The sequence below is a fragment of the Archocentrus centrarchus genome, chromosome 8, assembly GCF_007364275.1.
Source record: "Archocentrus centrarchus isolate MPI-CPG fArcCen1 chromosome 8, fArcCen1, whole genome shotgun sequence".
Classification (NCBI taxonomy): Eukaryota; Metazoa; Chordata; class Actinopteri; order Cichliformes; family Cichlidae; genus Archocentrus; species Archocentrus centrarchus.
In genome coordinates this window covers 8,881,255-8,909,138 of record NC_044353.1, presented here as the reverse complement: position 1 = coordinate 8,909,138, position 27,884 = coordinate 8,881,255, and the positions used below count along the sequence as shown (strand labels likewise).

General features: G+C 43.2%; 2 protein-coding genes across 5 annotated transcripts in view; both read right to left on the bottom strand.

Annotated features, from left to right (window-relative positions):
* Window positions 1-66: 66 nt before the first annotated feature.
* On the bottom strand, window positions 67-4,109 carry LOC115784364 (zinc finger protein 853-like). The gene has a single exon (XM_030735580.1). The coding sequence runs from the start codon at window positions 3,530-3,532 to the stop codon at window positions 2,504-2,506; it is 1,029 nt and encodes a 342-aa protein (XP_030591440.1). The 5' UTR covers window positions 3,533-4,109; the 3' UTR covers window positions 67-2,503.
* A 2,273-nt stretch (window positions 4,110-6,382) lies between these two features.
* Window positions 6,383-27,884, bottom strand: part of prr36b (proline rich 36b) — a 35,666-nt gene continuing 14,164 nt past the window's right edge. For 2 of the 4 annotated variants that reach the window (XM_030735485.1, XM_030735486.1), the window contains exons 2-5: window positions 23,699-24,427; window positions 23,237-23,324; window positions 12,499-12,722; window positions 6,383-10,252 (exon numbers count right to left, since the gene is read on the bottom strand). In XM_030735485.1, coding sequence (XP_030591345.1) covers window positions 7,020-10,252; window positions 12,499-12,722; window positions 23,237-23,324; window positions 23,699-24,320 — 4,167 coding nt within the window. In that variant the 5' untranslated portion in view covers window positions 24,321-24,427 and the 3' untranslated portion in view covers window positions 6,383-7,019. The remainder of the gene's footprint in view (window positions 10,253-12,498; window positions 12,723-23,236; window positions 23,325-23,698; window positions 24,428-27,884) is intronic. The other 2 variants (XM_030735487.1, XM_030735488.1) reach the window with 2 other exon arrangements.

Sequence of the window (27,884 nt, the reverse complement as noted above, 5' to 3'; positions counted from 1 at the left end):
GTCAGCTGCACATCCAAGATAAAGTTAGCACATCCGTGATGAAGTTAGCATTTTAAGCAGTTTTATTTCATATTGGAAGCATCAGATTTTCACATTTCATACTTAAAAACGATCTGAACACTGGCACAACACCACAGAAAGCTTCTCCAGTACAAAAGAAGAGGACGACGATCACTCGCACAACGAATATCAAAATACTCAGAGTGTAAACAGCAATTTTGTATCAGAATTATATGAAATTTGATAGCAAAGGTGCACAAAAATATCTGTGTAAAGGGGCTAGAGGCACTGTAGACTGTAGTCAAACAATATAGGTGCACATATAGGTCTACTCTCATAATGCATGCATTATTATCACTAGTTATGCTTGCTTGCATGTAGGTTATTTTTAAACGATATGAGACAGCAGCATACAACAGCAGTGGTCACACACCGCATGCATAGTACAAATATTATTGGAAAAGTATATTCTGTATGAGTGTTTAAACATAATCTGCTTTTAAAATATTAATTTGGGATACTTCAGACTCATATAAATGGGCACTTTACTTATAGGAGCAGCAGCTAAAAGTAAAGCCTGTTACATAATAGATATAAAACTCACATTAAATGATTTACTGCAAGAGATTTTCAGGCTGTGTCTGAGGAAGAATGGGTCAGCGTGTTACTCATGCAGCCAACAGGTGGCAGTGTTTCTTCATTTCTATCATCCCAGACAGACATCACCTACCTTGTGCAGACACAAAGAGAAACACAGGTGCCTTTTCTGGAAAATCACAGTTACTGATATCAGATAACCTGCTGAGTTCTCTCTACCTGACTGATACAAGTAAACACGTTTTTTTAATATACTGCACAAATCACAGAATATGATAACAAAGGGAAATATATAGAAACTCTTAACAGACTATATTAATATATTTAACATAAACAATATATTAATAAAGGGTTGGTACTTGAACTACTGCCCTCCACCCTCACACCCCCAGTCCGGTGCCTATCCAGAGTGGGTGCATTGTCTCATCTCCACATCCTCCTTTTCTCCCCCCACCATGACGTCACCTGTAACCTCGGAGACTCCCTGAATACTGGCCGACCCAGGAAATGAGGTTATAACTTTGGAATGTGTGAGGGAGGACAACAGCTTGGCCCACCCCCTGCCCTCTTTCACCCCCAACCAGCCTTGCACCCTTGTAGCCTTCCTTCATCCCTCACAACAGAACAAGGAGTGCCTTCTTCTTCTTTCACACCTCCCCTCGTCCTTCATGACTGACAGCTCTATTAAGTCCATGAAAACCTGCTTGTCCAGTATGGTCACAGTAACACAGTACACAGAGCAGAGACTGGTGGTTGTAGGAGGGCGCAGTGCATAAATCTGAATATTTCACCATGTGGATTTGGGGGTATAAAAGCCCACAAAAATATTCATCTATTAACAGTATTGCCACTTACCTGTATAAATACTTTGGCAAACAGTGAATAAGTAAAGGTAGAAAATAAGTGCAATTTGTCATAGCTCAGTCCCTCATTTGAGAGAGTGACCAGTATTTGGTCTCAGTATGTGGATGAGAAATGTACAAAAGAGACAATAAAGCAGAGCGCTGCCCCACACATCACGTGACAACAGAGTGGCTAAAGCAGAGTGCATTTCAGAGCAAGACAGCTGAGGACTGATATTTAGTGCTTCTGGTAAGGAAAACATGCTCTAAAGTGAGGCTACAATATGACAGTATGCATGTCTGGGTTACAGTGATCAATGACACAGGGCATCCACAGTGAACTTATTCTACTACGAATAATGAAACCTGTTGAAAGCAAAGTTCATATGGTCTTATGATTAAAGTAAACATGGTATGAAGTTATTAATAGTCTTATCCTTAAAATTCTTGTATGGCTTCAATAACAATGGCATCGTGTGCCACATTAAAATAAACATTATATAGATCAGATATGTAAGAAGAGTTCAGTCTTATGGCGCATGCTCATGAAGAGCACCATATTTTGGCACAGCATTCGACGAGAAGATCAATATCACACTCTTAGCGTTCGTGTGTGGCTGCATGTGTGTGTCTGCAAGAGGCACAAGTCTAGAAAATGCTAAGCGCTCCGCCCGCACCTCTCCCATTCCAGTTCCAAGCCCCTCCCATCAGGGACCACCTGCATATTCACATGTATTCACATGCATCAAACATTTTCACTCTTACAGTCCAGAGATGCATGCCCCATCAAAAAATATGGTCAGTTGTCATCTTTATGCTTTGTTTTCTACCGATCCATTTGTGAGCTGCTGAGGTCCTGCTATATGGATTCAGAAGTTTGCCAATAGATTTAAATTCATGTGTCTCTCTTATAATGTCTGTGGCTAAACTGAGCTGTCTAGCCATGAAAGTGGCATCAATCTTCTCATCTAACTCTGTGCCAAAAAGTCAAAAGGTATACTTCAAAGTATGTGAAACTGTTCCTTGGACCGTTTTACTGATGTGCTTCTCCGCCTGTTGATTCTTCAGTGATGGGTCTCCACCTCCACCACAGTCCAGTCACTGTTCGGGGAGCTGCCCTGGCTGTCTGGGGAGTAGCTGCTGACAGATGTTACTGTAGCAGTAGGAGGGCTGAACTGGGGAAACAAGCTGGGCCACATGCTGCTCTCCAGGGGGCTCAGGGTGCCCCCTGTCCCCACAGGGAGGAGGAGGAGCTGAGGGCAGTCTCCATCACCAGACAGCACCAAAGTCTGGTTGATGAGCTGTTGGACCATGTCCACCTTCTTATTCCATTCCAGTTCCTGCGGGGGCACCGGACGCAGCTGCCGCTGAAAATCCTGAGCGGCACTCAGGGAGGACAACCCCCTCCTTCCTGCCAAATGTGCGTTCCTGTTCTGCTCTCCTCTGGCCTCGTCCTCCTCGTCACTGGTTTCCATGGCTTCGTAGATGGTGCAGAGCCCCGAGGATGGGGAGAGCATCACTCCGGTCGGGCTCCTCCTCAACTGCTGCTGCTGCTGGATCTGTTTCTGCTGCATGCGGTACTGCTGCTCCAACTCCAGCTGCCACTGCAGGACCTGCCTGCGGTGGCGGTGCTCCTGCTGTTGTTGCTGCAGCTGCAGCTGGAGAAGCTCCCTGCGCTGTTTCTCCAGCTGCTTCTGTTGCTCCAGCCTCAGTCGCTCTTCCTCCAGCCACTGCCTCTTCTGCCTCTCCTGTGCCTGACGTTGCTGCATCTCTCTCAGCTTTTCTTGGTGTTGCTCCAGCCTCCTCAGCTGTTCTCCACCAGTGCGACCATCAGCGGCAGTATTGGTCAAAGGCGAAGGGGGAGCGATCTTGGCGAAATGGGCAGCAAGAGTCGGATCAATGGGCCTCCTGTTGCCCGGGACCAATGCCAAGTAGTGACCATTCGCTATGGGAACTGTGGCAGTGTGGTTCTGGTTCTGGTTATCTTCCTGTGAGTATTTTTGCCACTTGTGTGCTTCATCCACTTCATATCTCTTCCCATGTCCTGTGGGACAGTCAAGATCACTTGGTGCATCCGTTATAGATGCATGCATCAAACAGAATGGGTGGTACAACAAGGGGCCAGGAAGGAGGAGAGATCTGACAAGAATGCAAAGGTGTAACGCAAAAAGGAAGGGACTTCCAAAATAAAAGTGACACAGGAATGCTGGATATTGCAGCTACAAACACCATAAGGTACTTAGTGCAACATGTTTCTACTCATTTTGCATTTTTCTGTCATATAAGCACACTTCCTGAGTAATCTAAACTGCAACACCAATCTCAGAATTGTTGCATCATTTTTAGGAACACGATGTCTATCATGCAGGACAGTGGTCATATATGCAATACACAGCAAAGTACAGACAACAGGCACTTGAAGAAACAGATATGGGGAATATGGTATGTTTTTAAAGATGTGAAAAACTAACTCGTGCTGTTCAATGTACTGTATAATCACCAAGGCAACAGCCAGGGGAGCAAAAATGTCCCAAAACACAAACCGGAATGAAGACGTTCATGGTCTCATAAATATATATTTAGCATTTTAGGAAATGACAAAAGTTGCAATTTCAAAGAAGTTTCAGCAACAGCTATGTGTGCGTATATGTGATTTTGAGATAGAGGTCTGGGGTGTCTTTATGTTTCAAAGTTTCAATGAGGAGGAACGGGTGGGTCACAGCGAAAAAGGTAAAAAAGGAAGAAAACTGGTCTTGGGTTTGAACATCTGGATGCGTTCATGAGGCCTGTGCAGAGATGCTACTATTTATAGTGTAGTGAATGTGTGAGTGGAACATTCAGCAGGATGCAGACTGAGCTGAGCAGGTTTCATCCAATTTGCATAAAAAACCTTGGAGAGAAAAGAAAGGCGTGTGGTGCATTTACGCCCAAAAATGAGAACGCTCAGCCACCAATTTCAACAAATCAGCTTATCTTGGTAACATCAGCTGATGGCTAGGCTCGTGTCCTTCTGCACATCCGATTGGCAAATCTCACAGAGGACATGGATTTTAAGCTGCACAAGTCATTCCATCTGCAAGCTGCTTTGCAACCCTCCTCTCCCATTTACGCTATTGCTGACTTATTGTCATCTAAGAGTCATTGATTCTTTTTCCCTGTGAGAGGGGGTCTGAGAGGGGAACACATACGCACATAAAGAACAGAGAGGTCCCGCTTTTGTGTTACCGCAGGAGGCTGAATAATCCGATTTTAACTAAAGCAATAAAGAAAGTGTGGTGTAGAGTTTAGGACTGCTAGTAGTCCAAGTGATGTGTTTTTAGGTCCGAGTCCCCTTTTTGTCTGTGAAAAAATGTGGGAAAAGTGTGCCATGTGCTTGTGTGTGTGTATAAGATGGCAGTGAGAGAGAAGTTCAGTGGGCGCTTCCTCATGCCTGAGCTGACAGCAACCACTTCCTTCTTGCAAGAACATCAACATTTTTTCCGGAGACTGATCGTGTGAGTCTGGTCCTTAATAAATTTTTTACTGCCACGGCCGTGGCATCTGGCGGTGGAGAAGTGACAAGAAGTGTAGTAATGTGCTTGCAAAGGGAATGAAGATCATCTTAAATGCTCATTTCTAGCTCCACTTTTACATTTTTGGACTCATCTTGTGTATGATTCAGAGATCAAAAAAACTAAGTATTATTTTATACTAATCCTTGGTGCGGCCCCTCAGTTCATGAACTATCTGAAACCAGTTGTTTTAGCTCTTCTCTCTGTAAGCTGGCTTTCTTCTGATTAGCTGCTGCTTGCAAACAGAAGGTTTTGGGTGGGGCTTCTATGCTCACAGTCAGAGCGCAAGAATTTTAAAAAACTGTCTAAAACAGAGCATTTAGAGCAGTCTGAAGCCTGAGGTTTTGCCTCATATGGATAACATGTACTTACACTCACCTTATTTGAACCAAGTTTAATATGAACATCGACTATTATGACAGAGCACAGTACCAGTCAAAGATTTGGACACACTAACCCATTCAAGTGTGTCCAAAGTTTTGACTGGTACTGGATATGTGACAGTAAATAAGGAAAATCATAACAGGTGCATTTTAAATGTATTTGTGGCCCGACAAATGCGGTCTTCAATGAACATACAACAGCTTCGTTTGCTTCCAAGAACCTTCAGAGGGCACCTTTAGTGAGCACCATATGTTCTGAATGTTGTGTTGGTGGATCTGCAAATTTCACAAAGGCCTGAAGCATGCTGGACATCACTTGGATCGCCTCTTTGATTTGACCAAAATTCCATTTCAGACACAACACCATTGAACAATGTTGCATCACTTCCTGTTGAACAGTAATTCCCATGGCGAAGAATAAGAGCCGCCATGGGAAATACTGTTGCATAGACACAAACAAACAAACAGAGATTCAAACACAAGGACAGCGAGTTCAGGCATGCTGGATCCATAGGGAAAATAAGAAACAGGAACAAAATGCCTTGCAATGATGTTTTAATGGAATTTTGAAAGATAACCTAACGTGAACCATTCATTTTCTGAACATCATGTCTATTGTAGAATTGCTGTAAATTCCAGGTAGTACAGAGTCTTTGTTAATTAAACATGCAATATACTGCTGAAATAGTAAACCAAACGCCCACTATGAAAAGGTTTCAGAGAGTGTAAAGCTGTGATAGAGATGTAAGATTATGTAGTTTCATCACAAATAAAAAAGGCTAGCTGTTAGTCTCTTCTGGAACACAAATGATCTGCTAACTGAGGCTTGAAGCTTGAAGCCACTTAACCAAATGCCTGAAACACATACTGTACGTGACTGCACGTTATATACCTTAACAACCTATGCAAAGAGCAGTAGAACCTCTTGAAGCACACATTAAAAGCGTCACCAACTGCAATCTAATGACCCCCACACCTACTTCAACAAACCTGTAAGGGCAAAAACAGCCTCGTTAATACCTAGCTTTTATTTTGATAGCTAACAGTCTGGAAAGCAGAACACAAACCTTTAATAAGCGACTATAGCTATGGTGCTGTTGAACATGGGAGCGTGTGTACACAGGGAAGGGAGGACCAGGTTTTAACAGAAACAAAAAAACAACAAACAAACAAAAAAAAATCCAACAAATAAGCAAATACAAAACAACAACAAAAAAAAAAGTCATTGACATTTGTTCGGTAAAAACAGTAGGATAAATACACAATGAGTCCATTTTATTCCGTCTGTGTGTTTTTTTTTCTTTTCTTTTTCGGTTTAAAAGCTCAGTCACGTCGGACCAATCAGTCAATACCCCATCAGGGGCTACAGAGTAAGCAGTGTTACTTAAAAAGAACATCCTACTAGAAACTGGTAGTAGAGGAGTTTAAGCCATACACCCATAACCGTGAAACAGGGAGGCTTCATTTAAAAATCGCTACAGTCATTTTTTTTTTCCTTCTCCTTTGATCACTTTTTAATTTTTTTTCCTACAATCTTGCTCGCCTTTTTTTTTTTTCTAACCATCTAATCCAATTGGAGAAAAAAAAAACAGGTAAAGGGGGAGGGTTGCAGGGAAAAGGTGCATTCCGGGGGTAATAGGTGGGACTTATACGTTACCTGCCAGAAAACTATCAGTCTTATCAGATATGGTAGAGTAGTAGAGCGCCTGGTTGTCATCGGTGTCTCCAGATTCCTCGTCCCCGATTGGATTGACCTCCTCCAGCTGGTCTGCTGCGATCTTCCCTCCCAGCATGTAGTGGTGGTCATCTAAACTGGGATGGCTGTCCTCCGGGTGGACCAAAGGCATCAGGTCCACAGGTCTGCCCAGCAGGTCCTCTGCATGGGCAGCAGCGGAAGCCGAGGGCAGCGTCAGCTCCTTGATGAGGGAGGGGTCCTTGGCCTCCTCTGGGAGCTGCTCCTCGTTCTCCAGGGAGAAGATTCCAGGGCTCTTCCCGCAGCTCTCAGCCATGGAGTGGGCGTTGGAGTTGGATGTGGTGCAGTCAAAGCCATAAGAAGCTACAGAATTGGCTGACTGAGGGGTGGCCCCACCCCCATCCTCCTCACCCTCTCCGGCTGGTGTGTCACCAGCCTCTTCATCCTCCTCGAGAGCAGGCAGGCTAGATGTGGGAGGAGGACTTTCAAATCCAGCACTTTCACCCATCATCATCGGTGCTTCTGGGTCGTTTATTTGCATCTCCCCTTCTGTGTCGCTGGCCTCATCTCCTGAGGTGGAGGGGGAAGAAGGGGCGGATGCCGGAGCAGTTGGGGGTCCTGTGCCTAGGACCTCGTCAGCAGGGAGTGTCTCAGCTTCCTCCTCTTCTCCATCACCTTTTTCTAAGTGAATACCGAGGTCCTGCTCCATGTCAGGCTGGACTGCAGCAGGCACTGGGGTCTGCTGTTTGTCAGAACGGGACTCAATTCCAGAGCTGCTGTCGTAGTCACGGAGTTCCTCTGGTGTGCTTGTCTCACTGCTGCTGTGGGCTGCAAGAGCTGTTCCACTCAGAGTGCTGGACTGGGACATGCCTACAGCTGGGGCAGCAAGTAGGGTGGGAGCCTCTTCAGGAGCCGAGCCCTTCATCTCCTCATAAGATGACTGATGGTGCTGGGTCTCCTGCTCTGTCTGAGGAGCAAAGGATGGGGCACTGATGTCCAAACACGCTTGGGCAGGGGACTGGGTGGGCGTCTCAGACTCGGCAGCTCCGTGGTCAGACACAGGGCTGGGGGAGGAGACGGAGAGCAACGAGGCTGGTTGAGCCCAGGTATCACAGAAGGGGTTGGTCTGGCTCCATGAAGATGCAGGGATGGAGGGCGCAGGACCAGAACGATTGAGGTTATCTAAATGCGCCTCCTCAGTAAAGTATTCTTCATTCTCACAGCTCTCAGTCACTCCTTCACTGTGCATCTCTACATCTTCATCTTCTTCCTCCTCTTGCCCTTGCTCCTGGAACACTTTATGTTCATCTGCCCTCTCAGAGCTCAAATCCATATCATCCACCCGCTCATCCTCATCATCCTCGTCCTCTTCCTCATTGGCTAGGGTTTCCACGTTGGGAGAACCCATGAGGTTACCATCTCCCTCAGAACCACGGAGGCTAGTGTCAACCAAGGCGTCTGAACTCTGGGTGCCCTCTAATATGGCAGTATGCTGGGTACTACTGAGGTCGGAGACCCCCTGCTGCCGACTGCTGGTGCAGCTGCTCACATCCTCAGAGTCCATCCCAGACAGCAAGTCATCACCGTGCCACCCTGCTGAACCTCCAAAGGCTGAGGAGCGTGCTTGGAACTCGTCAGAGAGCTGAGACGTGCTCATGTCAGTGATCAAGGATGAAGGCTGATGGCCCAGTCGCCTCTGTTCCTCATCATCATCATCATCCTCCTCATCGTCATCCTCGTTGATCTCCTCATCAGCCTTTTCCACTGCCTCCTCCTTCTCATGAGAGGAGATCAGCTCTCTGGGGGTGAAATCATCCAGAGGTGAGTCACCCAATAAGTGAGGTTGCACTGTATTATGAAAGGCCTCTGGAGCTGTGGAGGTATGCATAAACAAGTTTTCCTTCTCTTCTTCCACCTGCTCCTCCTCCTCCTCTTCCTCCACCCGTGTCTGCTGAGCCTCAAACTGTTGGTCCTTTTCCTCTTCTCTCATCATACTGTTTGGGCTCTGGTTCCTGTCCCAGGGATCAGACTGCACATCCATATCCAGCAAAGAGGAGGCATTGTGTTCACCTCTGACAGGAGAAGCAGGACCTTGTGGGGAACATGGAGGAGACATCACAGTAGTACCCAGGGTTTCGTTGGCAGGCTCCTCAAATTTGAAAGGGTCCATCTGGGGCGGGAGCTGAACACCAAAGGTTGGTTCATGAGCTAGTTCAACTCCTAGTTCTGCCTCTGCTGATGGCTGGGACAGTAGATCTGCAGAGGCTTCAGGGTATGTTTCTTCTACTTGATGTGAACTTAGTTCTACAGGTTCTGGTGTTGGTTCTTGCAAAGGTTCAGGTGTTGGTTCCCTTACGGGTTCTGGTGTTGGTTCCCTTACGGGCTCTGGTGTCGGTTTTCTTACTGGTTCTGGTGTTGGTTCCCTTACAGGCTCTGGTGTTGGTTCTCTTATAGGTTCTGGTGTAGGTTCCCGTACGGGTTCTGGTGTAGGTTCCCTTACAGGCTCTGGTGTGGGTTCTCTTATAGGTTCTGGTGTGGGTTCCTGTACAGGTTCTGGTGTGCGTTCCCATACAGGCTCTGGTGTGGGTTCTCGTGCAGGTTCTGGTGTGGGTTCCCGTATGGGCTCTGGTTTTGGTTCACAAATTGATTCAACCACTGGTGCAGAGACTGGTACTGGTTCTGATGTGGGCTCTGCTGATATTTCTTGTACTGCTTCAAGAGTTGCAGCAGATGGCTCCACGGCTACTTCTGTAGGAGGTTCTGGTTGTTCTGGCCCGGCAACAACAGCTGCAGCAACTGCCGCTGTAGCAGCTACAGCTGCAGCAGCTACAGCTGCAGCAACTTCCTTTTCAGGTTCAGTGGCTGTTGCAGCTTTAGGGCCACGTTTAACAGGAGTTGGTGTGCTGCTTCCCACAGTTTTCTTGGGGCTGGAGGTCTTGGTTGGAGCTGCTTTGGAGCCAGGAGTTTTGGAGGCATCCTTAGAAGGTGTAGGCTTACTCTCTTGTGTTTTGGAGCGGTTGGGTGTCTTTGTGTCTGCTGCCTTGTTAGTAGCAGGCTTTTTGGCAGTGACCTCTGCTTTTGAAGCTGACTTGGGGGTCTCAGGTTTTGCTGACTTCGTTGTAGAAGGGCGAGTAAGGGGAGAGTCTGCAGGCTTTTTGGCTGCTGGCGTGGATGGTTTGGTGACATCTAGAAAAACACACAAAAGCACACGAGGAGTGGTTTAACAATGTGATATTGTAGAAAATAACAAAATATCACAGTATAGTGTTTAACACATTTGTCTAGCACAAAAGATCCTTGGTTCAAGACCTGGAGGAGATACAAATCCCTAAGAGGGTTGTGTCTGGAAGGGTACGCAGTGCAAAAATCTGTCAGATCAAACATGTGGATCCATCTGCTGTGGTGATGCCGCGTAAAAAGGGAGCCACCAAACAAAGCTTTACTGATCGCCTTAAATTTAACACTGTTTTCTGTAGCTATTTAATACTGTAATCAAGCCAAATGTATGTAATAAAAAGTATATATATTTTTTCTTGAGGATATGGTTTCAGAGCCACGAAACTCACATAAATGTTACCCACTCATAGAACATACTAGATTGAGCCTCCCAGATATAAATAAATTTTTTGATTAAAATTTTTTGTTTTAATCAATTCGAGAGTACTATGCACTAGGGCTGCAACTATCGATTATTTTAGTAATTGAGTATTCTATCGATTATTCCATTGATTAATCGTATAAGAAATACCTTCATCTTATTCATCTGCATCTGCAGATGTTTCTCTGTGTGAAACAAACAGCGGTGGATGGAGCAGCTACAAAGTTCTCTTTTCTTCACGTTGCTGATCAGGTGGTTGATGAAGGACCTCCAGCTGTTTCCCAGTAGAGGTTTTAATGGTGGTTACAGGAACAAGCTCTGCTGCTTTGGACGCTAGACAAACATTTTGTTTCGCTCCACCTGAGCTCACCGCCTCAGTAACGGCTCTGTCTCTTTGCCCGTGTGTGCAGACAGACTGCATGTAAAACAACTGCTGCTGTTGTGTTATTAGTGTTTTTATTGAAAAACTGGGGGGCTGCACGCACATAATGTTGTAATGCTTTGTATTCACAAGTGTTCTCCTAAATATGTTTCTATTGCAGGTCTATTTTTAGTCGCTAATCAGGGATTAAAATGAAGAATCGAAGCATCAAATTTGTCGAAGATCGAATTATTCGAGTTACTTGAGGAATAGTTGCAGCCCTACTATGCACAATCCTTTCCCAAATTGTGGAATTTGCTGCCATTCCACATTTAACAGGCCTCTTCACTGACCATTTTTAAATCTACTCTTAAAACCCACCTCTTCTGCTTGGCTCTTAACCAACTTTGAGATGTTGATTTTACTTATTTATTTTGTTTTATTGTTTTACTCAAGTTTAATCGTGTCTTGCATTTTATTGATGCTTTTATTTTGTGTTGTAATTTTGATTCTATTTATTGTATTTTCTCTTGTTCTGGTGTGTTTTTGTTCCCATGTTCAGCACTTCGGTCAGTGGCTGCTGTTTTTAAAGTGCTTTATAAATAAAGTTGGTTTCGCTTCACATAAATGCATGAATTCAAAATATGTTGTTTTGCAGTACTTCTGTCGCCACTCCATATTAGACCACGCAGAGTGTTAAACAGAATATCTCCTACCACCCCTACATAGATGACACCCTGCTGTACCTTCCATTTAAATTAGACCTGTGAATGTCTAAAATGCCAGTTACAATGTAAAGTCATGAATTTGTACATTTAAAGCAAAATATGACTGAAGTCTTAATATTAATTTCTGCTACTAATCCAAAACATATTTGCCTTTGGCTCAAAATACTTAGCAAGGCACAGATACCAGTGTTCGGCTGATCATTTCCTCTTTGAGGTTATTTATTCTCCCTGTTGTCCCAGAAACACAGAAAAAGACCTTTAACACATTATCTCTGAATAAACACTAATTCAGAAGACCTTTTTCCCAGCACCCACTTTGACACTGTGTAGTAGGAAAACACAGGTGTTACTAATTACATTAATTAAGGTTCAGTTATATTTAGTACAGTCTTAATTAAAATGATTTTTTACACCTGTGTTTACAAAAACAAGTAACTTGATTTCTGATATAAAGAGAATAACATAGGCCACAGCTGCTGGAGAACGGCATCTTAAATGCTGACAGACCAGAGGAAATTAAAGTGGTAAATATTGGCTGATAAATTGGTAAATCACCAAAAAATTGCCTGACAATAATTTGGTTGTCAGCATTTGCTTTTTCCGTCTTAGATTAAAGACTAAAGATGGGTCAATAGTGAAATCCTGAGCCAATTCAAATACCAGGATTTACAATAACATTTTGTCCGATATCCGGTTGTGTAACCACTTCAACAACCGTGTTTCTTTGTTGACTTTTTGTTTTTACCTTTTTTCACAGGGGTTGTGTTTTTGGATGTTTGAGATGCTGGAGGTTTGCCACCAGAGGGGGTAGTGGAGGTTGGTTTGGGGGTAGCCGTCTTGGCAGCGGCAGAGGGAGTTTTAGGAGTGGCAGGTTTGGCTGTAGCTGGGGAGCTCTTGGCGTTGCTGCCAGTGGGTGGCCGAGATGAGCCCGTGGTAGGACGAGGTGTCGGCGCTGTGCCGGTTGTAGGCCTGAAAAGAAATAACAGAGAAGAAAGTTAGAAAATATAGAGCTCCACTTACACAATTTGTCAAAATCAAGACTCAGACACTGAAATGAGTTTAACAGACAGTGAATCCCCTGGTTACAGAACTCAAGGGATGGAGATTAATTGAAACTGACTCAAGCATTTGAGTTTTTAAGTCACTCACATCTTGGGGCAAACATCAAGTGTCACCCTGACTGTGTGCTGATCAACCCTGTGCTTTGAGTGCTTCAGAATGGTTCTGACAGGGAGCAAGAGCTTGACATGTCAGCAGTAGACACTTCTACTGCCAAAAGGGGACCTTAGGAAACAGTACAGAACAAGCAACAATGCTCGGATAGATCACAATCTCAAGATAAAAGAATAAAATGAATATACCCAATAAGAAAATTAACCCAATAAAACAAAACTTGCCAGTTGCTGTATGAGTTTGGTGCTCTGGGCCATACCAATCTATCAAGGATGTGATATACAATGGCGGACTTATAATGAAGGCCTTACAGATAAAAATATGCCTATCAAGTCTTTCATGCTACAAAGGCTGTCCATCTGTTTTCTATAAAATGAAGTGCAGAGTACTGGAAACATCTCCTGTAATAATAAATTAAGAGGTGTGCAAATAGCCAACACACTGACCTGATTAGCTGTTGGATCAACACTAAATCCAATGAGTCAACCGGTTCACCCGAGGTAACCACCGATAGAGACTTCCCTCTTAAGTACAAGAGGGTAGACATTAATATTATTACTGATTCAGAACTGCCTGAGTACTGATTTAAAAGGCTTTACGTTGGTTCCCTATCAGTTTTTGTAATGATTTTTAAAGGACTTTTCCTACAGACTTGCAATGTATAATCAGGGCAGCCCCTGAGGTGCTTTGGCACAAGCTTATACTTTTTTTTTTATTTATTTTTAAGGATGCAGGACAAAAACGTTTGATGAGGCAGCATTTATTTTTTATGCTTTGAGCCTTTGGAGCAGTCAGAAAACATCTGATAACTTAAATAAATTAAATGTGTGATAAAGTGACAGCAGCATTGACAAGTAAGTTAAAAAAAAAATCCCTTAACCTCAAGTTTTCTTACAGTGTTTCATTGTTATCGTTTTGTTTTGATTATTAGATTTTCTTACTTTCATACTGTTTTACTGTCTCATTCTCAGATTGTTCAGCCATCTCAAAAGCCTTCTGAATTGGAGTTGTATAAAAGCAAACTTTCACCAGCCCCATGACGAACTCCCCCGAGGGCCAGTGAAGTTCAGCACTCTGGAAGGTGAATCACAACGGACCCCAGAGAGGCACACTGACCCCAGTCAACCCCGTCCCCGATCTCCTGTCTGTCTCCCTCCTCATGGGTGAATGACTCTTGGGGCGGCGTGCGTCAGCCCTGCCTGCTCCGGCTCTCCTGGCCTAGAAGCTGGCTCCTATGTCACATCTAAGGGAAGTAACCTACATCTAGTAGTCCTGACAGGGCTGTGGTGTGCAGCCTCTCGGGCCCACGCTACACTAACTGCCTGTTTCTAAATAAAGAATTGAGTTAATAATGGCAGAAAGAGAACAGGCAGCAGGAGGGAAGTAGAGGGAGAGTGAAGATGGCTGGGACCATGTTAATCTTTAATACTGAAAGGAGAACAAATACAACTCTTCCAACCCCCCCGACTCAGCTGGGCTATGCTAAAGGCACGCTCACTGTGTAAAGGCAAGGAAGTAGTGCATGCTATTCACGGCCTGGCAAATGCAGTGGAATACGGTGTGGTAACATGAAATGGGATTAAATTCGGAGAGTGACGGGTGGAAACCCGATAGAGGTGTGGTCACTTCAGAAGTTCAAAGAAGCTTTACAGTTGATTCATGCAGAATTAGCTCTGGGGCAATGAAAGGTGTGTTACTAATACTGAGACTGCTGGATCATGTCAGCACCATAATAAAAACCTTCTGGCTAAGCAAAAGTGCTGATTGACTAATCTGTGATGCATTGGTTTAGTATGCTTGAAGCTCAGATTCTAGTATGTTCTCTGTGACTTCTGCTGTAGAGGCAGAATAAAAGGCACACGCAGAGATGGTGGTAAAAATGCAAAAATTGCACCTTTGCTGAACCCGAGTTCTTACCTTTTAACAATAAACCGCTGACTTCATCAGACTTCTCTTATCTATCTATCTCAACTGTAAAATCCCATGGCCTTAGTGAGCAAGATATTAAGATTTTAAGCTCGAAATTAGAATCTGTTCTTGGAAAAAAAAAAAAAGAGTCTACGGTGCTGCTTGAATTAGAACGTGAAAGATGGGAATTACAGGGAGAAGAGAATGAGGAGAATTAAGAGATAGAGCCTGGCATTAGAGATGAAGTATGCTAATGGGATTTTCAGAAAGAGCATTCACAATAATCTGCCTGATAAAAGGAATGTGGATAATCCAAAAAGGCAGGAGGACTTTACAGAGTGCTGGAAATTAACCAGGTCACAGAGAAAGTAGGAGGCAAGACGGAGCCGGAGGCAGTGAAGGAGATCCATGTTTAGTTGTAACACATATATATTGGCTCTCAATCCAGTTTACTTAGATCAGCATTTCTTCAGTTGTGCCTATGGTTTTTGTTCTTAATTGCATTGTTTAATCAGCTGAAATAAACTGCTGATTAAACAATGCAGCAGTTTAATCAGCACTGCTGATTAAACTGCTGCATGTGCTGATGCACATTGTTATTTTTGTTTTTGGTAATTTATTACCACTATTTTCTTCCTGATTATCAGTATTGTACGGTTCCATCTCACAGCAGAATTAGATCTTGTGTGTTCCAAGATTAGTTTACCACAGCTTGGCTGCGGCGACGACGCCTAAGCACAGTGATGTTTGATTCTGTAATTAAGTTCACTGTCAGCCAAATGACTGAGAAGACTGCAAGGCTTATTGTAGTCTTTAAATGATGCGCCTTCATTTAACTCAAAGGGCAGCTTGTTCTGAAGGAGAGAAGCTTTGTTTATTGTTCTCATCCCACCACAGGCCTCGCTCAGAGAAACACTATAAATTGGAGCTAACGCAAATGTTGAACACAACAGCCGAAAATGTACCGAAGCTGAAAGATCAGATGACTCTCACTGCTACAGGCGCGCTGAGACACGCAGCAAAAAAAATACTTAAAAGACGCCCGAGGATCACTGACAACACTTTAGCTTTATTGGAGCTATGTGTTTCCTCAATCACTGGGGCTGAGAAAGGATTGGTGTGTGTAAAAAAAAAAACATGGCTGCCTGCTGGTGGTGCTTTGTTGTAACCCAACAGGATTCGGGCTATGATTTAAATAATGAGATTGACAAAAGGGAGGCAAATGAGCAATCAGGAGCAAAGCAGCCATGCAGGCAGACATCTTCCCTGCAGCACAGACGACCATCTACGGTGGAGAGAAGCTTTCGTCTCTAAAGACGAGCAGATAAATGAAAGATGATGCTGTGATAATTAAAGAGGCAGGATCATCCTTCCATTAAATGAACCTGATCAGAGCTCTGCACCTCAGAACATTTGTCCCTTTAATGAGTCATTTTTATAAGACAAAGGGATCCAGTTGGGTCTCGCAGACATAGCCCTAAGCGATACAGGTGTCTTTCTACCTGCCATTTACACAGCTCTGCAGCACAAAAGCAGGAAACGTGGCTCTAGGGGCTCCAAGATTCATAATCTGGATGAAATTTCATCTAAACCTAATCTAAATGTGATCACAAGAGAATAATCACTATAGACAGGAGACTAAGCCTTAGAATGAGTGTGTGTGCCAGGGTAGTGTGCGACTTGTCGGCACACTTTGCAAACAGAAACACTTAAAAAATACATTTGTATTTTATTATTACAACGCCACCAAATAAATGTGGGATCTAACATGTTATACAGTGACTCCCCACTACTCAAAACTGCAGCCCCCACCACCACCACCACCTCTGAGGCAACAAGTAAGGTGGACAGACGACAGCTTCTCAGTGATGCAGGCTGCGTCAGAGTAAACTGGCATATAACCAGTCAAACAGAGTATTCTGCACTCATGTTTGGGCGTTAACCTGGAAGGAAAGAAGGCTGTTGGCGCTACCACTGTAAATGTTTTATGTACGCTTCAAATTGCCACGCCTTTCATTAGAACTGCTGAGGAATACAATTAGCCTTTTTTTTTTTTTTTTTAAAATGTCTCTTGTTGGCAACGTTTAACATGTCCGTGAGATTTTGCTCAATTCTGACGGATTTCTGATTGTTTTCTTACTTTCTGACTAGTTTGAAATTTTTTTCTCCCATTTAAACAATTCACTAGGAATATCCCTACTGCATCACCTATATTAACTGGGATGCTATGGATAAAAATCTAGCATCTCTCTAGTCTCTAAAAAGTTTTGATAAAAAAGTTCATCGTTCAGTGTATACTTTAAAAAAGAAGGCAGAAAAATCACCTTTTTGCAATAACACATCTGCCCTGCGTCTTTATCAGCAGTGAAATGCCCACAAACAAGTTTGTCTCACATCAGTCACACTCTGTCCCTCTCTTCTTCCCTCCCTCTGATTACTAAACCCATTTAGTAATTGGCTCTGCGGCTGCTCACCAATAAAATCGCAGCAGAGGGAGTCTGCTTCGTAAGAGTGGTTGGCCACACCCGTGGCAGGAGGGAGGATTTACAGCCTGTGTGATACGCTGTCTGCTTCATTTCGGACTGCTGAACACTGTGTGGGACAAGCCCCCTGACTGCTGCTGCTTGCCGCATAAACCAGTGTTGGACCATTACATCAGCAGTAATTTGTTAGATCACCAGGAGGGCTGCATTCTATCCCCTCCAATAAAAATTTATCATCCCCGAGGGACCATGAGCAAGGAAAACACCATGACTAATGTGGGAACATGGGCAGCTGAGTGGGTAGCATAAAGGTGATGGGAAAAATAAATAAATCTTATCCTCTGAGAGATTCTAGGACTGAATACCCTTGATCTGTCCTCTGATTTCCAACAGGGCAATATTTCCTTTTGCTTCACTGTGGTCCTCCTTCTCTTCTCCACCTCTCTGCCTCTCTCTCTCTCTCTCACTTACTGCATGTAGAGCCCTAACACTATATGCATCTGTGGCAGCAGTGATGGGAGCTCATCAGTGATCTATTCAATCATGTAGCTTCCATATACCACTGCCACCATTTTTGTTTTTGTGTCACTATGCTGCAGCAAGAAACAGCAAGGCAGGCGGGAGAACGCGGCTCGGCGTCACGTGACCGCGTACTACGTGTCCAGCGAGCTCACATGTATGCCTCCCTTCCCCCCCCTTTACCTCCATATCATACAGAGCAATATATCGGCAAATGAACACATGCTCTGAATTCTGATGGCAAGCTGTTTCTCCAGTGCAATCATCCGTATACACAAAAGCACCTTCAGTGGGGAATGCTCAGTGTTATGCAGTCTCCTGTTGGGTGGTTTTCATGCTAGATACCAGTACTCATGTCTCAATGCAAAAAAACCCAAACACTGCAGCACCTACAGATAATATATTGTTCAAATGTTCCATTTTCTGTATTTGGATACTTATCAGACTCAAATATTTCCTTTCACAAGCTTCATGCAGTCATGCAATCAGCATCAAACAGCAGGTGCACACAGACACGCAAACAAATATACATGCACATAGACATGCACATACTGTAAAGGAAGCAGGTAGCCATACTCATGCACAATGCAAACACACTTTACACACAAGTTAAAGCTAAATTCTGATGAGACAACAGGCTACATCTTCATATGACAGGCCATCTTTCTCATAACTGTAAGTGTGTGATTATGAGGTTAAAAAGAACAGAAAGGATGAGCTACAATACAGAGTCACGACTGCATTTAGCCTAGCTTTACAAAAACCTCCAGCTCAATAGAGAAAGAGAACATCTGCTAGTGGCCTCAAATTACATAGATTGATGTCACTCAGTGGACCAGCATTTGCTGTTGTCTGGTAAGTGAAATCTGCTTTGGATGGAATTAAATCAACTGAGCCTTTAGAGTAACACTGCATAAATTGAGAGACCCACAGTATGCATGTGTGTGTGTGTGTGTGTGGCAGCAACAGGAGAAGCAGAGTGCGTCTGATGTGGCAGTTAATGTGTCTGTTGAGCTCTCCCCGACTCTGCCGATGGTGGGCCGGAATTAGAGTGAGTGAGGTAGGAAAAGGGCAAAATCTAATTAAAGCAGAAATTTATGGCCCTGTCAAAGCACATCACATCTACTAAAGCAGACGTGCACATACACACACTTAACAAAGCATGCCCACAAGGGTGCACGGGGCTGTCAGAAGAGCCTATCGTGAGTAATAGTTATACTTCTCTCATGAGGATTCATGGAGATCTACTGGAGGAGAAGGCTCCTCTGAGCTACACATCTACTGAATGAAACACATACACTAACAACACCAAACATTGCATCTAATATGCACTTAGATGCACACTAATAAGCTGATCTTGACCTACAATTATAACCTCAGCTCAGCCTTTTGAAAAAGCGCCCATGTTACCTGCTTAGTCTGTTAGGCAAAAGTAGCTTCTGATATTTAAAGGCTTAGCTGGCATGCTTAATATTAATAATCGAAAATGTGCTAAGATTTCAATGAAAACAGCGAATATTGACATGGATCGATATGGAAGCTGACACGAGTCATGTTGGACAATAAATAATAACTTCACCTTGCCGGTACAAAATCTTTGCAATGACCGATTGAGGACAATGCCTGAAATTACAACTCTGGCCTCAAACTGCCACATGGATGATGTGTGTGGAGGTGGGGCTGTTGGTTAATAATGTTGAGCTAGATTAATGTAACTCGATCAGCCCTCTATAACACTAATTGTGTGACACAGACTGAAGAGCGGATGAGTGTAGGTGCAGCTCTGCACGAACACTGTAGTTGAGAGGAGAGAGAGAGCTTATTTCAACTTCTAGTCTCTACTAGCGAGAGCACTGAGTCACAGTTAACCTTGTCCTTATACAGCAAGCTGACAAGCTGACATGAGTGGACAGACATTTTTTTCTTGAGCTGTTTTTAAATGTGTAAAATGGCAAACTGGAACAACAGGCTAATAACACAGATTAGGTAACTTGTTATAGCTGTGGACTGAATGTTTATGAGCTATCTGTAGAACTACACTTGCTAGCAATGCATTTCATACACTGATGAACTCAAAATATAAGCACCAGATTTTAGCAAAACTATACAACAACAACAACAATTGGAGCCTAACTTGAGTATTTCTGGGCCGATATGAGGTACGAGCTGATTTACTGGTGCTAGCATTTATAATGGCCAACAAATTAAAAGTTAAAAGGTCATGAAGGGGCGGGAGAAACACCCTTCAACCATGTAATGAGTTTGATATTGCATAGTTTGCCCACTAGAGGGCACCCTGCAACTTCCCTGCTGGCAACACACGTGTTTGGAACGCCACAAAGACAACTAGCTGATCCGAGCAGAGTTGGGTGGAGTATAAACAAGTAAATAAATAATGACACAATATGTTTATGTTTTGTGCATCTGAGGGGGGAAAAAAATAAATAAAAAATTGCCCAACATATCAGAGTTTTGGATTTTTAATTATATCGGTCAGAGTCTAATAATTATTAAATGGTAAATTAATAGTTAATTCTGCTTTAGATTATAGCAATTTTACTATCAAGAATCCATAAAATCATAAGTCATAGTTCATTTATTTAATTAGTTTGCATTATAGGTCATTATTATTTTTTTAATTCGATATAATGTTATGAAAGGTGTCCAATACTTTGGGACACCTTTTGCACATTTTTCTGTGTATTTATATATTTTCTATTTGTTGTTGCTTTGTGATAAAGGTTTCAATATTCATCAGTGAGCCCGACCACACACCTAGGGCATGAAATACTAGCTGGTTAGTCCAAAGCGCTGGTGTGTTAGAGATACCCACAAGGTGTTAGTCCTGTGATCATCAACGTCTCAATTTACCATTTATTAATGATGGGTAATATAAGGCGTTATCAATTTCTAAAGGTAATATGAAATCGTCACACCATACATACCTGAACATGTGTTTAATAATTAACACTACAGAGTGGACATGTAGACATTCTTAGTACTGAATATAGCCCTAACCCTGACATTTGTGTTTAATGGTTGTGAAGTGTTTTATGTTCCCAGAGAATGGAGACTGATGCACACAGAGTAGTGGTGGGACATGATGAAGCTGGTCAGTATGTTAGAAATGAAATCATCAGTGCAGTTTTTAAACACTGCACAGTGAGTATTGTGCGCTGCACGAGCGATTAATGCCCTTGTGTAACTCTTTTTAATAAGATGTTTGCACATCAACCACTGAATAAAGCTGTAATCTGAGTGTAATCTCCACAATCCAACTGCTACCCGTGGCATGGGGGGGATGGGGATCTAAAACACTTTGCTTGTCAGGTTGGAGAGAGTGGTTGGCAAACCAGTGTGTACTGGGAAGGCAAATATTAGTATAGTATTATTATATTATATTGTACATTGTTAGTGACTGAATAGAGAGCAGGGAAGCGATAAAGCCATAAAGCTATTACACCTCTGCTCTTTCTCCCGCATTTCATGTCTTCTCTCTGCTGTCCTAACGAAATAAAAGGCTTTAAAAAGGCTGTTTTCCATTACAGTGATGGACCTGTATGAAATGCATTTTTTAAGGTCATTAGCGCTTGTGATATTTGACAGTTTACAGAATTCCTGAACAGGCCCTTCTACTGCTGAGGAAGTAACTTGGTTGGTCTTGAACCTCCTAAAACCCTGTGTCCACATATGGGAACATTAAATTTTGGCTTTGCTGCACCTTATCCTTCATTCTGCTCAACAGTTTTTTATACTTTGTTAAGCTATGGTGGCTTTGTTGTGTTACATTGTTAAAAAAAAAAAACACTGTCCCCATCTGAGGACATTTTTCTTTTTTACAAAGGTATGTAACAACCATGTAACTTCCTGCTCAAAGAGGAAGCTTAGTTTATATACAGATCAGGTCCATCTAATCACAAAAAGAAAATAGAAGATAATGACATATTGGGAAATTCACTCATTTGCTTTCTTGTTACGACTTTTCTAAATATGTTACCACTGTCATGTTTGTACAAAGTTACAAAAAACAGCTTAGCTTAGCGTAAAGAATAGAAGGGAGAAGCTGCTAGCCCAGACCTGACAAAGATCATACCATCAGCGAGCAAATCTAATACTTTCTAAGCCCACTAACCACTTTGTGTCTAGTTTGAATGCTTAAGATGGTGAACTGCTATTTTTAGACACTTGCTTTTTATGTGGATTAAAAAACATGATATAACAAAATACAGTGAGCTTAGTGAGCTTTAGAGAAGCTAGTGGGTAAAAATGGTTACCCCTAAACAAAGCTAGGCTAGCTGTTTCCTACTGTTTACTCTTTCTTTTAAGTTAGTAGCTTCCAATTTATTATTTTGCTAAACTATTTCTAAAATGTCCATTTAGCATCTCTCTGGAAATGCTTGCAATATGTCGTTGATCTCTCGGATCTATCTGTAAGCTCCAAATAGAGCAATCTCATTGAGGCGGTGTTTCAAACTCAACAGTGGGTCTACACACAGACATACCAACAAGGTGACATAACAGTAAGAAAAAAGAGGCTTTGCGTGAACAAACAAACAAACTCAAAGAAGAGGGAAAAGGATAAGCTGTTCAAAGAGCAGCTAGACTCCCAAAGGCTCCTCTGCCTGATCTTGATCATCACTGTCTCAAACAAAGGCCTCGTTCAGCCTCTTCTCGTGGTCTGTCGCCTAGTCACCTCAGGATTTGGCACCATGCGTACAGTGTGACTCAGGTGAGGAACACATGTTGATCCAATTCCACATAAACATATTGTCACGACACACAGTGCCACAGAAAGAGGCAAAAACACAGACAAAGCTCTTGTTCTGAGTTTCTTCTTCCAAATGCTCTTCCTCCGCTCTGTAGAGCCCTCCCCGCACTTGTTTTATTAATAATGCTGTATAATGATGAAAGCCTACAAGGCATTACTCTAAGGCTTGTTCTGACATTGGCTTGTTGCTGGCCTACTTATGCCCGGCCCCTCCAAGCATCTATGTGGGGGATCATTGTCCCTGATTCCCTCAGGGTGCTCTTTCTTAAACAGCGCCCTCTTTGAACCTCTAGCCAAGTGAAACCTTTTGAACTAACTGCTTCTCTCTTGGCACTGAGGAGATTTGCAGTGCTTAACTTATTCACTGCAATTCTTATTGATTTGGTCCTTTAGTTGGATTTCCAGCTGTTCTGGAGCAACTTCTTTAATTTGGTAGGGTCATTTTCAAAAAGAAGAACTCCGAACTTTTTTGCCTGGAGGAGTCTGCGTCTGAGAAGAGGACCAATTATAGACAGCAGCCTGTGCTATCTACAAACACACAGAAAGTGTTTTCATGTGTGCTTGTATGTGTAAACAGACTCACACACTTGAGTGTGGTTGAGGCTTTGGTCCAACACAAATGTCACACCTACCTGGTTGTCTTGGAAACAGGTGGCTTATCAGGTTTGGGTGAAGCAACAGAGCTGGGCTTGGTGGAAGATGCAGAGGCAGGCTTGGGAGCTGGAGGACAGGGCAGGAGAGGTGAGGAGAGGAGAGAGGGGAAAAAAAAAAGGAAGACGGGAGTGTAATACAATAAGAATATTATTAAATGCTGTAGTATAGAAGTATATAATAATATTTTTCTCAGATATAGGTCAGGCAGACACGTCTTTTATACAGTGTGTCACAAGGATCTAGGGCAAATGCATTTATAGTTTAGCAGCAGCCACTGTGGCATGTCTTAATATGTGAGCTGAACTCAGATGAGCAGCTATCTGCATGTCATCACATCACAATGAAGCTTTGAAAACATTTACTGTTAGACTTACTGTGCATGTGCACGCTCAGAATTATATTAGTGTTTTTACACTGATCTCGATGACATTTTCACCAACCTGGGGGCTTTTTAGCAGCTGCTGCAGTGGTATTGGATTTGACACCATTAGCATTTGTGGATGGTGTCTTTTTGGCTGTTGTCGTTCCGGTCACTGACTTTGCACCATTGGTGGCCCCTGTGGCTTTCTTCTCAGCCACTTTACCAGGAGTCTTGGAGGCTGGGGCACCGGCCGTCCCTGTTGGTTTTTTGGACGAAGCTGAGGTCGGGGTACTCTTTTTGTCCGCTGCAGACGTGGTCTTCTTAGCAACACCGTTGGTCTGAGGTTTAGACACACCATTTGCGACGCGGCTCTGCGATGTGTTGGGTCGTGAGCCCGATGTGGCCTTGGTTTGAGTGGTGTTGCTGGGTTTCGTCTTGGTCATGGTCTTGTTGGTACTCTTGGCTTTGGAGTCTCCTGAGGTCTTGTTGTTGGTCTTTGCAGCTGGGGTTTCCTTTGCCTGGTCTGCCTGTGGTTTTTCCTGACCTCCGTCTCCATCTGGATGCTGTGGCATCATCTCTTCCACTGCATTGGCTGCCTGATTTGGCTCCTGGTCCCCAGCTGGTCCTGCCTCATTTACTGGATTGGATTCCAATGTTTCCATTGGCTCCAGTGCTGCCGTGGCAACCCCATCCGGCTTCATCTCCCTTTAAATGGTTGTGGTCCGTCACTGCAAGGCAGGGCTGACTGAGTTAAGTTGCACAGGATGGCCACAGATCAAGATGCGTTCTGGAGACAGTAAAGGTTTTTCTGGAGGGAGAGAATATACAGAAGAACTCAGTTAGTCAGGAGCAAGACCAGACATGAAAAGCAGCTCTCAGTCACTGCTATCAGTAGATAAAGGCCCAGGAATGTTGGTATCCTTAGGAATCAGATAAAGCATAAGTTCCTATCTTCTAAGAGCTTCAGCACCACACATGCAGAAATATTTTTTCAGAGTATGGAAGCAAATTGAGTATGTGTAGAAATAGAACAGGATGTTGCAGTGTAAACCTTGTATAGGACAATGTGAGAAAAAACAAAAGCTGCATTTGTGCAGAAACACACCATAACTTTTCAGCTCAGAACTAGAATAAGACCTTACTACCTTCTAATAGATTTTGCAATTAGCTGAATGTGTGTGATGTCTCAGGAGCTACAGAGGGAAGGGCAGGACAACATGATTACTGCAGAAACAACACATTCTACAAATAGCCTTCATTCATATCAAAGCCAGCTGCACTGCAGTTGCAAACGGTCCCCTCTGTGGCACGAAAAAGCTCAGTGACACACTTGGCCAGTGTTGATTCGATGTTTTTTCTTGCTACAAATGACATCAAATTCACTAGTGTGGAAGACTAGTTTTCTAGGATAGAACATTTAAGGGAGTGCTAAAAAAAAATGTTTAGCATGCAAATTGCACACACACACACACAAAAATGTACAAGTCACCTGTAATAATGTTAAGACACTCAGCTTTTTAATGGTTGAGAAAAGTCAACATAGCCTCCTTCCTGCTACTGCGCTAAAACGGTTACAAAAAGAAAAGTAGCACGAAGTGGGAGAAAGACTTGGATGTATTTGCTAACTGGGTCAAGGCAAGTACAATAAGCCCAAAGGCAGGAGGACCATTTGACTGATGTTATGCAAACAGAGCAGTCAAAGACATTAGCGTTAAGAAATGTGAACATAATAAAGTGCAACAATCTGTAATACAATTGGTCCTTGACTGTCTACATATCTTATTTAGTTTCCCCAGCTACTTTCATACGGAAGGATCAGCGGAAAAGGATAGACCTTCACAAGTTTAAGAGAAGGGGGAGGTGAGGGGGGGGTTAGCAGGAAACTGGCCTGCTGAAGTTTACAAACAGAGCAAGGAGCCGGCTGCGAGGGAGGCTAAGCGATGAGACGAACGCTTAGGCAACACAGAGGCCAGCCCAGAGGAAGAGGCTTGGCCTGTGGAGCATGGGAACAGAAAGAGAAGGTGGGAGAGAGAAAGGGTGAAAAGAAACAGGGAAAAAAACAAGACAAAATGAGATCACTATTGGCTTATGTTTGCTGGTATGACGTTAGGATCCAGACATCAGTAGTCATCCCAGTTTCCACTGATCTAAACTTGTATGCACACACTCACTCTCCTATTTCTAGACAAGAGGACAGACTTCATCTTTATACTGCTGCCTTCCTGGAAACAATTCCCGCACACACTTCATCTTTCCTTCCCTTGTCTTTGGTCATCCACTACTCATCCTCTAAACCAAATCTTAAATGTCAAAAAGCCTTCTTTCTTTCTCTATTGATCCTCCCTTTCTCCCAACCACCCCCTCCTCTTCAATTTCCTTCCTCCCCCACTGCTCCCTCTCTCCTTCCATCCCTCTGTTCTCTGTTTGCCTTTGCACAGATGGCCGGAGCAGCTGAGCAAGGCCAGAGGGGGAAGGAGAAAAGGATCCGTGTATCCCAAACAGCACATAAGAACAGATACACACAACTAGTGCAACAGGCCACTGCTCAAAACAAGCAAACAGGCTGAGAGGGATCTGACGGGTAGCTGCTGGAAGGGACTCATGGTCACAGGAGGGTTTTAAATGCCACATAACGTGGATGGTTGGTCGCAGCTTTTACCAGACAGGCAGGGCGGGTGATGGACAGGGAACAGAGTACGATTTAAAGCCAAAGATTTATCTTTGCCCCGCAGTTTCACTTTTGGTTTCAAAACAACTCGCTGTTTGGCCCGTTTTTCGTAAATCACCTACGTTCTTGTTTCAACTCTTGTTTCATTTTTAAGAACAGTTCAGCATTTTTGGAAATACCCTAATTTCCTTTTTTTTGCCTGGCATTAAATTTTAGAGATGATTCATGCAACTTTCTTGTGCAGTATTGGTTAGCATAATTTCTTTCAGTTAAAAAAAATATTTACAATGTTTCCCTAGTGTTACAGTCACAGTAGGGAAAACAGTGGTTGGAATCTGCAGCACAAACAACATTTTTGTGACTGTGTGCAATAAACTTGCAATTGCGTTGCCTTTGAAATGGTTGCTTTGGAGATGGTGACTGGGCCTCTAAACACTCGTAGTCAGTTGCCATCTTCAAAGCAATTTTGGCCCGTCAAGATGGCAAAAAAGCAGTGAAAAGACAATCTGCTATCCGTTTAACTTTTAACTGTGATAGAGCAGCAAAAATTGCAAATGTTACTATTTACATACACAGAAGTTCACATTCCAGTCCAGCCAAAACTCCATGGATTTAAAACAGGAATTTGGAAATGTCTTCACAAATAGTGACGTAGTTGTCGCAAAATGCAAAAGGCGCTTGGGCAACCTTGCTTTTACACAGGAATATGACCATAATACAGTACCAGTCAATGGGCAAGTGTGTCCAAACGCATGACTGGTTCTGTACAACCAGTTTCCAGCCCCTTGCTGCAAAGAGACGTGTCACAGATGAGTTGCATTCATAGGCACAGACTAACTTACATTGATTGCAATGTGTTGGCAATCTGTCTGTGTTTATAAATTAGACAGCAATCATTTGAAAACCTTTGCATATGTGTCTGAGAGTGATTGCAGGCAGTTCAAGTCAGACCACAGGTTGCCTCCCATCAGGTGACCTGTGTAATTGCCTTGTGAAAAAAAGTAGGGTGTTTAACGGTAAACTGGGCAACCAGCTGGTCACCACAACTACTTGTAATTGGTTGCTGAAGGCAAAAAAAAAAAAAAAAAATTCAATGCAATCACACAGTTTTACTAGTTGCATGTAGGTTCCCATCCTATTTTTATTCTAGCATGACTGTGCCACAAATGGGATAACATCCAGTTCTATGAAGAAACACAACCCTCTGATATTATTCATTCTAAAGCCTGCTCCACCAGGTTAACAAAGTGTTTTGCAGCACACCAATGTGTGGGTCTAGCAGTAGCAGAACAATACACTTTGCACTAAATAGTTCCACATTTTGTTCCACAAATTACAGTAAAAAAAAGAGGTGACTCACAATATGAGCTACTGTGTCAGGGAGCAGGAAGAAAACTCTGCCTCGTAACAATTTTAGTACAAACTATCTAAAAATCTGTAAAAAAAAAAAAAAGTAGCACAAGGTTGTGTATACAATTGTTGTGGAAGAAGTTAATAATGACTCCATGGTGCAATTCAGCCAAAAACATCCAATCACAAGCTTAAAATGAGATCCAAACCAATACATCTGTAAGCAAATATCAGCCTATTAAAGGAC

Coding starts and splice junctions, on each gene's coding strand:
- LOC115784364 (XM_030735580.1), bottom strand. CDS start 3,532: ATGCATGCATCTATAACGGATGCACCAAGTGATCTTGACTGTCCCACA.